The sequence below is a fragment of the Lasiodiplodia theobromae genome (genome assembly GCF_012971845.1).
Source record: "Lasiodiplodia theobromae strain AM2As chromosome Unknown scaffold_9, whole genome shotgun sequence".
Classification (NCBI taxonomy): Eukaryota; Fungi; Ascomycota; class Dothideomycetes; order Botryosphaeriales; family Botryosphaeriaceae; genus Lasiodiplodia; species Lasiodiplodia theobromae.
In genome coordinates, this window is record NW_023336585.1 from 1,111,630 (window position 1) to 1,125,291 (window position 13,662).

Sequence of the window (13,662 nt, forward strand, 5' to 3'; positions counted from 1 at the left end):
TGCCAACGTTCTGGACGACGCGGAGGTCAGCGGAGGACGGTGCCGATCCCCACTCGGCGTGCCTTGACTGGCGTCATCGCTCCCGCCCGCACTTGCGGAGACGCATCCTTCAGTGGGTCCGCAACCCATTTCTTCAACACGCCTTTCTCCTTTCTCCCATGGCGACCAAGAAGGCACAGTAAAAAAAAAAAAAGAAAAGAACGCTGCAATATAAGGGTCTTCACAGCACCCTACTTTTCGTGCAGCAGACTAATAGGTAGATTAAAATGAATAATAGCTAGGCGGTTCTGAGAGGCCCCGCTAGTCAGCTTGAGTCAACCCAGATAGCACAAGAGACTCGCGTCTATGGAGCTGACAGTGGTAAAACAGACATTCGTCATTCGAAGAAACACTGTCTATCATCCACCATTATCAGCCCTTCCCCCTCTCCCTCTCAATTCTCGCTCTTACATCTCTCACCAACGCCTTGGCATCCTCTACGTCCACACCATCCTGACACAGCTCGTTCGCCAACTCCATCGCACGCTGGTAATCCTTATTGAAGAATGCCCACCTAGCCAGCCACATCCTCGCCTTGCTCGTCGTCGGTGTTACGCCGACGCCCAAACTCTCACCGTCGCCCAGGCTTCCTGGACTATTTGGGTCATCGGGATCAGGTTCTGGTCCTTCCTCCTGCGCCAAACAAAGCTCCATGTATGCGGCGCACTCTTCGCGGTCATCGAGGCGCTCGTACAGCAGCGCGATCTGGTACAGTGTCTCAGGATCGAGAATGCCGGATGCCAGCGCTCCGCCCTCGCCCGGGTTGCCGCCGAAACTGCCGCTGCCACCGTCATAGTAGCTGCCTGCGACTAACGCGCGCTTGTAGGCGCGGATTCCATTGGCGATCTTACCGACTTCTGCAAAGCACTTGCCTACGGCCTGCCACATCTTGGGATCGTAGGGCCGAAGACTCGCTGCGCGCTGGAAGTAGAACAATGCGTAGCTGTACATTTCGAGCATCTCGTACGTCTGCCCAAGACCGTACCATGCGCGGTAGTCCTTGCGATTGACATCGACTGCGCGCCGGTATGATTCGATGGCTGCGTGTGTGTTCTTCATCTCGACGTATTCGTGACCCATTAGCGTCCACGCAGATAGGAAGTTTCGATCCAGTGTGAGCGCACGGCGGAAGTACATGACAGCCTTTTCGTGTTCAGATTTAAGCGAGTAGTAGTTGCCGACCACGCAACAGGTCTCTGGTCGAAATTTATCGTTGGCTGTGGCTAGTTGAGCGAGAAAGGCCAGTTTCGGACGGAGAGCCATGACGTAGAGAATATTGGAGTAGTTGTCGAGAGCGTCAAGGCGATAGGGATCGGTTACAAGGAGTGAGGAGAAAATTGATTCGGCTTCCTCAAAATCTTTTGAATGATAGTAGAGCAGTGCTCGTTGTGTTTTGAGAAAAGCACTGTTGGGGAAAATGGTCTGGACCTGCGTGAGCTCATTGTGGATCTGCTCGGTAGATTGGTAGAGCTCCTGGCTGGTGTAGATGTGGAAGAGGAAGGTCATGAGGTTCCGAGGTAGTTGCTCCGTGATCAGGCTCAGTTCTTCTGCCGAGCTGATCAGAGATGATAGCTCTTGCCATGTACCCCAGTTGTAGGGATACAAGTGCACACTCTTCATCAACCACTGCTTCGCCAGTTCCTCATTCTTGCTCTTGGCCATGACAATGCCGTAAAGATATTCCAACCATCCTGAGCTTTCCTTGCCTTCAGCGCTGCGCTCATTGAACCAATCTTCCAGTATCCTGGAGATGCCCTTGAGCTCCTTGTTGATTGTTGCGCCACCATCGGCTGGCCCAAGTATCATTTCACTGTCCTCGTCCTTGCGCTTCTCCCCTGCCATGTATTTCGCATAGAGAGCCAAAAACAACGACTTCTGGCTGATCCCGGACAGTGAGACCGTCGCCGGCTCTGCATCTTCTGAACTCTTCGCCTTTGCTTTTCCCTTATGACTTGACTTTGACTTGGCTGGTGAAGGTGCCGACGGAGTCGGAGCGGGCGCGCCCGATGCAGATGCGGGTATGAAGACGGCGGCGCAACGGTCGTACTCGCGACAGTCGAAGAACGATTTTGCAAGAAGGAATTTGTGTAGTTCTTTCGACTCCAACGACGACTCGATGGGATCCAAGGGAAATGGACTTTTCTTCGTGGGTGGTTCTTCTTCGACCGGAGAATCAGCATCCGTATCTGAGCCATAGGTTAGGTCGGTTGACTCGAAAGAATTGAGAAGCTCGGCCGCCCTGGGCCACCATTGTCAGGCTTGCTAGTACGGCGCAGAGGAAAATCAGCAACGGACCATTTGGAGGACTGGTAGAGGCATCGCTCGTTGCACGCGACAATAGCGTGGCGGAGCTGAGCCTGTAGCTGCGCGGAGTCGCTTTCGGTGAGGCCGCTCATTGTGGTTGCAGCAGCCCCGCGCAAAGCGAACAGTGGTGATGAGCCGGTACTGATAATGTCTCGGACAGCTGTGTTTGGAAGTTCGTGTGGCTGTGCGACGAGGGCACGAATTATTGGAGCTCTCTCTCTCTTCAAGCTCGCATCGCGCGGAAGCTGTGACGAAGGGCTGTGCTTTCCTCCGCAGCGCGTAAACACGCCCGCCGGCGGTACTTCGGCGAGCCTAGGTCGGCGACCCGAATTGTTTACGCCAGGCTCCACCGCCTTCCATTGGACCCTTTGATTAGAGCTCAACACCCCTCACCCCTCCTCCATCCTCTGCCTTCCATCTCCTCGCTGCAGGCGCCAATTGCTCATTGTCATCTGTCACAATGCCCGTCACCCTCAAGGAATTCGAGAGCGTCTTCCCGCAGCTTGTCGAGGACCTGCTTGCTCACTGCAAGCAATACAGCCTTCCCGACAATGCCCTCGTGTGGTTCAAGAACGTATGTTGCTACAAGCTCCCGTCAATTGGACGACACTCACACCCGGCTCTAGAGCTTGAACCACAACACTGTCGGCGGCAAATGCAACCGCGGTATGTCGGTCGTCGATACCTCGTCCCTCCTGCTCGGCCGCGACCTGTCCAAGGATGAATTCTTTCACTCCGCCACTCTCGGCTGGATGATTGAGCTCCTCCAGGCTTTCTTCCTCGTTTCGGATGATATCATGGACAGCTCCAAGACCCGCCGCGGCAGCCCGTGCTGGTACCTCATGCCTGATGTTGGCATGATCGCCATCAACGACGCCTTCATGCTCGAGTCGGCCATCTACATCTTGCTGAAGAAGTACTTCCGCGAGAACAAGGAAAAGTACATTGACCTTGTTGAGCTCTTCCACGAGGTCACCTTCCAGACCGAGCTGGGCCAGGCTTGCGACCTGCTCACGGCCCCCGAGGACAAAGTCGACCTCGACAACTTCTCGCTCGAGAAGTACACCTTCATCGTCATCTACAAGACCGCCTACTACAGCTTCTACCTCCCCGTTGCCCTTGCCCTGCACTTCTGCGACAAGGCTACGCCCAAGAACCTCCAGATCGCGAAGGACATCCTCATCCCCATGGGCGAGTACTTCCAGATCCAGGACGACTACCTTGACAACTTCGCCGACCCGACGGTGCTGGGCAAGATTGGCACGGACATTCAGGACAACAAGTGCTCGTGGCTGGTCAACCAGGCGCTCAAGGTTGCCACGCCTGAGCAGCGCGCTGTGCTCGAGAAGAACTATGGCCGCAAGGACAGCGCTTGCGAGGCCGAGGTCAAGAAGCTCTACGATGAGCTGAAGCTCAAGAAGATCTACGAGGACTACGAGGAGAAGCGCGTCGGTGAGATCAAGAAGATGATCTCGGAGATTGATGAGAGTGAGGGTCTGAAGAAGGAGGTCTTCGAGGAGTTCCTCAGGAAGATCTACAAGCGCAGCAAATAAGCGCATGCGAGCATGAGCAGAGTGGTCGATACGCGAATCAAGACTACGAAAGATACAGTTACAATTAATAATAAAGCAGATACCCATCATGACGTCCACAAGCTAACGATGAGACCGATTCGCCTATCAGGTATTGCAATTGTGAGGATGTACTGGCAAATGCGCGACATATCTGAACAAGAGCTTCAACCACCTTGAGCACGTTGCAATTCTGAACGAATCTGCTTCATGCTTAGGTGCCTGTCATGCAAACTAGCGGGGTCAGCTCCATCCATGACTCACATGAGGGCGACAGATGGCCATTAGCATGGAATGAATAGCTCAGAGCTTAGCGCGGTTTGCTTCTCCCAACCCCAGATGCACTAAGCGAGGCACTGCAATGCATATTTTTTTTTTAGCGATATCCTGGTTACGTTTCTCACATGCTAGATCCGAAAAGAGTTCACAAGAGGCGCTGCAGTCTTCCTAAGTGGGCAATATCAGGACATGAATGAGTCCCTAAGTTCTGCCAACGTCTGGTGAAAGCGACCTTGCACATGACTTGGTTTTAGTGTGGTCAACGGGACGCGAACTTAAGGTAGCCGACGCGTCAACCCGACTAAATTCGTCAAACCTTTTCTCTCCCTCTCAACATTCGCCTACTGTTAAATCTTCATTTCTTCACCACTCGGAATCATGGTTGACATAGTCGACCTTGGAAGCGCTTCGGAGAGCGACAACGAGACATTTGATTCGGATGAGTCCAGCTCGTACGGAATCGGCCCCGATGATGTCAATGAAAATCTTGACGAGTTGCTGCGCAAAATCAACCCCTTTGGCTCTTTTGCTTGCTCCATGGAATTGAGATTGGCATTCGTAGATCCAAAGATCACCGTAGAGGGTGTAGGCCCCATCCAATTACCTTTGAATCCGGAAACTGCACGAGCGATAGCACAAGCCTGTCACCAAGCACCTTTTGGTCGAGGCGAAGAGACAGTTATTGATACATCGGTCCGGAATACGTGGGAGCTCAACCCGGCAAAGTTTTCCATAACGGAGCCGAGATGGAACAAGGACTTGATGCCCAGGGTGCTCGCCGCCGTTCAACACGAGCTTGGAGTATCCGGCACTTTCCGCGGAAAGCTCTACAAAATGCTCTTGTATGAGAAAGGCGCCATGTTCAAAGTTCACAGAGAGTATGTGGGAAACGAACTCGTATCGATCGACAGCTGACAAGCATCAGCACTGAGAAAACTCCGGGCATGTTCGGCACGCTCGTTATTTGCCTTCCCTCGCCACACGAAGGAGGCGATGTCCATGCAAGCCATGCAAAGAACACCAAGATACTGACAAGCTCAGACTGCATGCCGTCTTGAATCGCTTGGTAGGCGGTCACGCCCTATTAACTACGTGCTGCACGCTCGCTGACCTCTCGTGCCAGGTATTCCGATGTTGAGCACGAAGTCAAAGAAGTGATTTCTGGATACCGCTGGGTCTTGACATACAACCTCATAGCAGATGGGCCACCCGGATCCCTCTCGGCTACCACAACCTTGAGAGACCGTGCAATCCTCCGAAACAATCTAAAGGCCTGGAAAACCGAGTACACGTTGGACCCATCATCTCGGAGCAGAGTCGTTTACCTCCTGGATCACCAATATACCGACGCGAGTTTGCGACTGGACTCTTTGAAGAGTCAAGATCGCAAAATTGCTCTCATGTTCAAAGAAACTTGCGATTCACTTGGCCTCGAGATGTTCCTCGCCAGCTTTGAGCGCATGCGGATGGGGGCTGCGGAACCGAACGAAAGTGATGATAACAAATATGACTACTACACCGATGACGAGGACTGGGATGCTCCGGAAAGGGAGAAAAGCCACCATTTTATTGACGACGAGTTTGACAGCTCAGTGAAGTTGACGCGTGTAGTTGATCGTTTCGGCACCGAGGTGGCTACTGAGGTCGAAATCGGTATGGAAGACATCATCCAGGAGCATTCGTTCAAGGAGAACGGGCCTGACGATGAAGATTACGAAGGCTATACAGGGAATGCCGGATGCACTGCTACTCACTGGTACAGAAGGGCGGTATGGAGCAATGATATCTTGGAGAGTTGGATTTTTTTGCTGACAACTTCAGGCTTTGGTTATTGTGCCTCGAGAACATTTTGGCAAATTTCTTTTACACCAATTCGAGTGGGTTTCTCCGCTATATGGTTCACGGGGAAAACCAACCAAAGAGCAAAGGCTCCGAGGAATCATAAAGTATTTGGAGAGACAACAGCGGACGAATCCCTCCGAACCCGAACGTCGCAATAACCTGGTCCAGGTCTGCCACTATGCTTTGAACGAGCAGGAGAAAATCAACAGGAAGGACCCACCCAGAATAGAGAAGCGTGATGAGCTTCTCGGGTCCGTCGTGTCGGCTGCTGGATCTGTGAAGGATATCTCCTTATTCAACCAGGCAACTGCCTTGGTCCGCACTAAATTGCCACCCGATGATCTACAATCTGTCTCCCGATGGCTATGGACAGGTAGCTTTCAACTGCTTCGTAAAGGGTATATAATGCACTATCCAAGCGTATCTGTGCTCCACACTGATTTATATGTATAGTCTTGATCAAGCGCTTCCACGAGTATGCGTCATCAGCTCTTGGTGGGAATATTTAGTGGCCCTGAAAGACTGTATCATTAGTGCGGATGAAGATAAAGAAAAACTAGGGTTACTACAGGAGGATGAAGATTTCGAGGCGTGGAAAGAGGAGAAGCTGACACACGTTCTTCAAAATGCGTCAAAGGTTTGGTTGGAAGATTCCGCTGAACTTGCCTGGATTTGGAAATGCGAGAAAAGCACCAGTGGCAGACATGAAAGTTAAGTACAGCATGTGGGGTTTCTGCCAACCGGCTAATGTGCATAGAATTCTTCAGCTGCTTCAGAATAACTCGACCAACACTGCGGCACTGATCCGATTCTTGATATTCTTTAGCGTGAACCCAGCCCATAAAGCTGCGATCGCGGATCCTGGAACCTTCAAGACTGTACTCAGCTCCATTTTGCACGGATTCAATCTCTCTGTGGATGCTCGAACGATCACTCTAGAGGCAGCTTACCTGAAGAAAGACGAAAGGCTTCCGCCAATCGAAGGCGATATGTTGGCTGAATTTCTACTACACCTCCGCGATGTCGGTTTCCATGGCGAGCTAAGCACTCTCGCACAGAAGACTGAAGCTGAAATATCCCGAATGAATGTTTTGGATTTGGATTTCATATTCTCGGAATTCCTCGAGGGGCTTGTGAAGCCACGTTGGCATAGCCCAGCGGATCCCACGAGCCAGCCTTTCCGCTCTCTCTTTCAAACAACAATCAAACAGTACCTTTTGCGTTATGTCCGCAAAGAACCCATCAGAGAGCCCGACTGGGCCATGGACGGGGTGAGCTGCTATTGTTTGGACTGCCGGAAATTGAACGACTTCCTTCGCGACCCGACTGAGCGTGTATGGCGCTTCAGAGGAAACAAGAAGGGACGCCACCACATTCACAAGAAGCTGAACTACACACCCTGCGACCACCGCACGAACCATCAACGCGATCCGTACACCATGGTGGTAACGAAAACAGTGGACAATAACGCGCAAAAGAGAGAGCGCTGGATGAAGCGCGCGGCCGCCTTCGATGAGAAAATGAGAGAATTGGGCAAGCTTGTTGATCTGCCGCAGATTTTGGGCGATGAGTGTTCGATCATCATGTCGAAGAAGTACGCGCGGAAAGCGACGGCGGCACCCACTGGGCCAGAATCGAGGGCGCCGGTGGCGGGACCTTCTGGAACAAGACCACCTTTGGGTCCACCGCTGGCAAAGGGTACTTCCTCCGCAGCCCACAGTACGCAGCCCTTAGCGTCACAGTCTGGAAATGCTCAGCGCGCGCCTGCAACTCCGGGGCCCAGCAATGCGCGTGGGCCGACGTCGACACCGCTGAGGAATACACCTGGGTCGAGGGAGTCGGTCAAGCGCAAGGCTGCAGAGATGGAAAGTGTCGATTTGACGCCGCTCAAGAATACTGAGGAGATGAGGAGAGAAGTCAAACAGAAGACTACGGAAGTGGAGGTTCTGGATCTTACTGAGGACTGATTCTGCGTGGAAGTATCTGCAAATGGTAGAGGTCTCGGCGCAAGCTTGAAACGCAAAGAAAAGAGCCTTCCGCGAGCCTTTATGCCTTCGATCCATCTTCATGCCGAGTACTATTGCCGTCCGCTGCGCACTCGACGGCTGTTTCACGTCGCAGAGTCGCGACCGATTGGGAAGGCAGCGGAATGTCGAGCGTGACAGCTGCCGCCAATTCCGTCGTTCCTTCTCTCGGAGGGTAATTGGTCCCTAGGCCGCGCGCAGCTGGCTGCCCTTTCCTCCTCATGCCATTCGTTCGCACTTTCCCGAGGTGATCATAGAAGCGGCAGCGACACATCTTCAAGTTCGTCCGGAGATCGGCTTCTTCTACTCTTCACAACTCACCACCAACAATCTACGACCAGTGTGACCTCACCGTTGCTGTTGCTGGACCCTGACGTTCGTCACATCTCGCACCATGGCAGTCGATCGTCGTGCCAACACTTGCACCCTCAAATTCAAAGATGACCAGAGCTCACAACGCCTCTTCACGCTGAGCAGCGGTCTCCAGACAGTCGATGCATTCACAGAGTCACTTGACTCACAACCGCAAGACCAGCCATACTTGAAGGTTCCCCATGACCCCGGATGTCAATGCGGCCGGCCTCACAGCCTGGAAAATTCTCTCATGGTCTCGGTAGACGGTGCTTGCCGTGGCAGCGGAACGCTTGCTGCCCATGCCGCCATTGGTGTCTTCTTCAGGAGTGGATCGCCTTATAATCAAACGGCCATATACCTCGGAGGGGAGGTGAAGCATACCAAGCAGCGTGCTGAACTTTACGCTGGAATCAAGGCGCTGGAAACCGTCGAAGACCTCTTCTATGGTCCCGAGATGGCCGACCTAGAAGCCCTGGATGACCTAGAGCTAGTGGTCATCAAGACTGATTCCGAGTACTTGGTGAAGGGAATCACTGAGCGGATCAACATTTGGCAAGGCAACGGATGGCTCAACATGAGGGGTCTGCCTCTCGCCAACGCGGATCTCTTTCAGCGCTTGGATGATCTTGTCGAAGAACTCAAGGAAGATGACATTACAGTCAAGTTCCTCCAGGTTCGTCGAGAGCTGAACGCTGAAGTCAGCGAATTCGCCAACAGCGCCTTCAATGGCATCCGTTGGGAGTGCCGCTAAATACACTTCGCTTCGGCTCATACCACATCAAGAACGACCAACGCAGCTTTATTTTCCTGCATACCTTCGAATATGTCGTTGCGAAAAAAGAAACAGTTTCCACGGCATGGTCAAACAAGCATGCATACAATGGAAGTGGCAGCAAAAGTGCTGCCCTCGATTTGCCACAGCAGCCGGAGTATTTCGGGGCGGCGTTGCGCGAAAATTGCGGGAAATAATTGTGGGATGTTCAGTATCCACAGATGTTACTGTACGGAGGCTCAGCACGACTCAGAACATTGCTGGATTTCGGCACGAGCTTCAGCTCTTGTTTCAGCTCCAGGTATCCTTGCCAGCGGCCAAATGTACTAGGGATCATAGCAAGTCATTGACAAGAAGTGTTTGGTGAAAGATGGTCCCACTGCGAAGAACTAATTTCGTAGGTTGATCTCCGGATCTTCTGCGCTTTGTGGAATTGAGGATCGAGACCTCACGAGAGGCCCGCACATTTTTGCGTGCTCCTCCATGGCAGCGAGACCTTCCCCACAACGCCGGCTCGCGGATGTCTGTGCGGGATCCACCAATGTCTTCACACGTGTCCATCTTGCCTCGTGCGCTCAACGCACAATGCCGCCTGCTCACAATGCGTCCTTTCTCCACGGTCCGAGAGGTCCGACCCGCCCGGCTGCAGTCTTGCGGTCTGAGGATAGGGAGCGGTTTTTGACCGCACAGTGGACCGGATGAGTTAAAAATGCGAGATGTAGCCGTACCGGCCGCTTCTTCACCTGATTCTCCGCTACCCCGTCAATCGTTCTTCTCGATCGTTACCGTGTTTGACAAGTGTTTCGACGCTCTTGAGTCCAGATCAACGACCTTCTGAACACTCGCTATCCACTGGACAAGAGCTTTTCCTGGGAAATTTGCCACCGTTCCTTCTTTAATAGTACAGACGAACTATTTTCAAGGTACTTTCTTCCCTCGACGGGCTTTGAACCATAATGCTAACATCTCCACCAAGTCACCCATTGCCTCCACACCCGAAATACAGAAGCACCAAACAGCAAGAATGGTCCACCACGCCCACAAAACCTGCACCGACTGGTCCTCGACCCGCCTCTACGACCCCTATCCCACGCTCGCTCTGAAGTCCTACCCGACGCTCTCGACGGCCTCGCCCTCCATCTCGGTCTGCTCCAGCGCCGCTTCCTCCACCACCCTGACCCCCACCCCTTCCACCACGCCCCCGCAACCCAAGTCCTTCCTCCTCACCGACGACGACCACATCGGTGGCGGCGGCATCCTCTCGGAGTCTCCCCCTTCTTTCTCCTCGACCTCGTCCTCGCCCCCTTCGTCGCAGGCCCCGCCCCCTTCATCAGGGGCAGGAGCAGCCTCATCCTCCTCAATCTGCACCCTTACGGACCTCGAGACCCTGCACGCCGGCCACGCCTTCACGCACCTGCCCTGCCCGCACGAGCGCTGCCCGGACCCGGCGTGCGCGGCGCCGGCGCTGCACACCGACGCCATCCTCGTCTCGGTGCACGGGTCGTACTTCCGCTCTGCTAAGACCGGCGCACCCATGGCGGCGGCGGCCGTGTGGTTCGCCGAGGGGTCGCCGTTGAATAAGGTGGTGCGGTTGGATGAGGAGTATCCTGGGGGTGACCTTGGTGGTGGTGGAGAACCTGGTGGGAATGGTGATGGGGGGGATGGTAATGGTAAAGGGGGCGGAGGCGGAGGCCATGTCAACGGTGGTAGTAGCTTTGGCGAGGTGACAAGGCAGCGGGTGGAGCTGCTGGCGGGGATACGGGCGCTGGAGCGCGTGGCGGACGTGGTGCGCGCGTTAGAGGAGGAGGCGAGGCGGAGGCGGCGGCAGCAGCGGAAGCGCGGTGGTGGTGGTGGGGCGGCCATGGGGATGCCGGGGACGAGGGATTGGTACGTTGCGGGCGTGGAGAAGAAGAAGCAGCAGAAGCATGGAAATGGTATGGGACTGCGGTATGGAGAAGACGAAGAGGATAGGGACGACGAGGAGGAAAGGGAGATGGAGGATGACGAGGACGGCGCGCTGTCGCAGCTCGTGCTCAAGACGCATTCGAAGTACTTGGTGCGCGCGGCAGTTGAGGGATTGGCCAAGTGGAAAGCGAATGGGTGGATGAACAGCAGGGGGAAGGTTGTGGCGAATGTGGATTTGCTGTGGTATTTGGATAGGAGGATCACGTGGTTGGAATGGGTTGGCGTTGAGGTCATGTTTCTGCTGGTGGGGAAGGAGGACAATGAGGGCGCTATCAAGTTGATTGGAAAAGGTTTGGATTGATCGGGTGTCCGCTGGAGAATAGGATGAAACGAGAATGAACTAAGCATGGATAGGGGTCAACGGAAAGGGTACGGACGGATGGGTTGGGCATGTTAACGATAATAGACACGTTCTTTTCTTCTCTCACCGGATCAGACAGCCTTCGTCTCTCAGTTCGGCAGCTCCCCCGGCGTCTTCCGGTAGACATCCAACGTCTCCCCTTCTATATCTGCTTTGATTTGCAAAGCCAGATACCTCGAGCTGTATCGCGCGTACCGCGTATCACCGCCCATGTACCAGACATTCTTCTGTCCGACCATGGGCTTGGATATGCCTCTCAATTCTCCCTCCTTGTCCACGCCCCAGAAGTCATCCAATCGCGCGCCGATCTCCTTGCCGACGATCTCCGTCGCAGCGTACCGCACGTTCCCCACGAATCCCGTCGCGTACACGATCACGTCGGCCTCCAACTCGCTGCCGTCCGGGAACCGCAGCCCCTTTTCGGTGAAGCTCTCGGCGGTACCCTGCTTGACCTTGATGGCGCCATTCACGATCTTGTCGGCGACGCCCATATCGTAGAAGTGGCCACCCATGCGCTCGTACAAGCAATGGACCAAGTCGATCTCGCGGTCGACGGCGAAGCCCGCCGCCTCCAGCTTGTCGAAGTAGTCGGGGATCTTGGACGCCATCTCGTTGAGGACGACATTGACGAACTTGTGCGTGACGGCCAGCGGCGGGCTCTCCATGATGCGGTCCATGAGCGGCACGTCGGTGCCTTCGTGGTAGAAGGGGTCGAAGAGCACGTGGTAGTAGGATTCGGGAAAGACGGGCGTGCGCGACCGCTGTATCAGCGTCACCGACGCCAGCCCCGCGTTGACCATGTCCGTCGCCACGTCGTGCGCTGAGTTGGCCGTGCCGATGACGACGCCGCGCTTGCCACGCCAGCTGTCGGCCGTCGTGTAGTTGACCGAGTGTAGGACTTCGCCCTTGAATGCGTCTTGGTTGGAGATGTCGGCGTATTTGGGAACCTGCCCTCCACCGCCCATGGCAAAGATGAGGTGTTTTACGTATATGGTGCGGCGGGTAACGCCAGTCCCATTACCGTTGACGGCACCGGAGGCTACCGGAGGGGTGTAGTCGAACTCTATGGTCCATTCTTCCTTTTCGGCATCCCAGGAGGCTTTCTTCGCGACGCAGGAGGTCCAGAAGTTGAGGCCCCAGCGCTCAACGAAGCGCCTGTACCCGTCGGCGATGTTCTTGCTGGGGAGGAAGTACGGGTCTTCTGGCTTGAAGATGCCGCCGTATGGCAGGTCGCTCGCTGCCTTGGATGTATGCAGCGTGAATGACTTGTATCTGGTAAGCCAATTGCCTCCGATCTCCTCGTTGCGGTCCAGAACGACATGAGAAACTCCCAGAGCCTTGAGACGGCTGGCCGTCGATAATCCGCACTGGCCTCCTCCAATGATAACAGCATCGAAATGATCCTTCCCGGAAGAAATGCTGTTGGCTTCTCTTTCTTTGAGGCTCTCCTCCGGTGTCAATGGAGTCATCTTTTCGCTGGTCCCATAGTCTGGTATGTCTTCCAGAAGCGTGCAGATGACCCAGATCTTCCATTCGTCACCGACTGGCACGACCCTGATAATGCCGGTACAGTCTTTTCGCCTCTTGCCCTCAGGCAATAGCGAAAAGGCAAACAGAGCCTCGACCCAGTGCAGCGTCGGCCCCACGCGCATCACTTGAGAAGTCTTGGGAAGAATGGAAAAGCCTTGAGGTCTATTGGCAGCAGTGAGCTCGTTCCACGCTAGCGAGATGGTACGTGAGCTATGGAACGTGCGCATTGTTCCAGTCAGAGCGACCTGGTCTCTCCACATGGCGTCGTGCAACATGGCTGATGGTTGGAGGTTGCTTAGCTGTTCAACGGCCCGGCTAGCAATAGTGGAGTGGTCCGCATCCTCGGGAATAGGGGTCGAAGGCAACGGGCCCCCGATATCCTTCAACGGTACTTGGGGAGTTTGAAAGGGCATCGTGTCGGTAGCCATGGCGAATTGAGTTGTCTTGTTGTCTTGTGCTGCTGGATGGATCCATCGGTTTAGAGAGCAGTAAGATATATCGTTCGAGGTGCTATGGATTCACGTCATAACGGTTCGGAGTTTAGAATAGGCTGATTGCGAATCGCCGAACATGTTCCACGGCTTAGCGTATACGAAGGCTGATGTGAGCATTTGGTTGGTG

The 13,662-nt window shown here is 54.3% G+C and overlaps 6 protein-coding genes across 6 annotated transcripts; 4 read left to right on the plus strand and 2 right to left on the minus strand.

The window, feature by feature from the left end:
• Window positions 1-411: 411 nt before the first annotated feature.
• On the minus strand, window positions 412-2,435 carry LTHEOB_3755 (Tetratricopeptide TPR-1; the record flags this gene model as incomplete). Its single annotated transcript, XM_035512713.1, has 2 exons — window positions 412-2,278; window positions 2,335-2,435. The coding sequence occupies 2 exons, from the start codon at window positions 2,433-2,435 to the stop codon at window positions 412-414; spliced, it is 1,968 nt and encodes a 655-aa protein (XP_035362843.1).
• A 368-nt stretch (window positions 2,436-2,803) lies between these two features.
• Window positions 2,804-3,896, plus strand: LTHEOB_3756 (Farnesyl pyrophosphate synthetase; the record flags this gene model as incomplete). Its single annotated transcript, XM_035512714.1, has 2 exons — window positions 2,804-2,917; window positions 2,970-3,896. 2 exons carry the CDS (start codon window positions 2,804-2,806, stop codon window positions 3,894-3,896), a joined length of 1,041 nt encoding a protein of 346 aa, XP_035362844.1.
• A 675-nt stretch (window positions 3,897-4,571) lies between these two features.
• LTHEOB_3757 (uncharacterized protein) lies at window positions 4,572-8,002 on the plus strand (the record flags this gene model as incomplete). The annotated part of the gene is made up of 6 exons (XM_035512715.1): window positions 4,572-5,071; window positions 5,317-5,962; window positions 6,015-6,286; window positions 6,339-6,433; window positions 6,489-6,510; window positions 6,793-8,002. The coding sequence occupies 6 exons, from the start codon at window positions 4,572-4,574 to the stop codon at window positions 8,000-8,002; spliced, it is 2,745 nt and encodes a 914-aa protein (XP_035362845.1).
• Window positions 8,003-8,453: 451 nt separating this feature from the next.
• Window positions 8,454-9,164, plus strand: LTHEOB_3758 (Ribonuclease h1; the record flags this gene model as incomplete). The annotated part of the gene is made up of 1 exon (XM_035512716.1): window positions 8,454-9,164. The coding sequence occupies one exon, from the start codon at window positions 8,454-8,456 to the stop codon at window positions 9,162-9,164; it is 711 nt and encodes a 236-aa protein (XP_035362846.1).
• Window positions 9,165-10,209: 1,045 nt separating this feature from the next.
• On the plus strand, window positions 10,210-11,451 carry LTHEOB_3759 (Ribonuclease h; the record flags this gene model as incomplete). The annotated part of the gene is made up of 1 exon (XM_035512717.1): window positions 10,210-11,451. The coding sequence occupies one exon, from the start codon at window positions 10,210-10,212 to the stop codon at window positions 11,449-11,451; it is 1,242 nt and encodes a 413-aa protein (XP_035362847.1).
• Window positions 11,452-11,600: 149 nt separating this feature from the next.
• On the minus strand, window positions 11,601-13,469 carry LTHEOB_3760 (Flavin-containing monooxygenase; the record flags this gene model as incomplete). The annotated part of the gene is made up of 1 exon (XM_035512719.1): window positions 11,601-13,469. The coding sequence occupies one exon, from the start codon at window positions 13,467-13,469 to the stop codon at window positions 11,601-11,603; it is 1,869 nt and encodes a 622-aa protein (XP_035362848.1).
• Window positions 13,470-13,662: the final 193 nt, after the last annotated feature.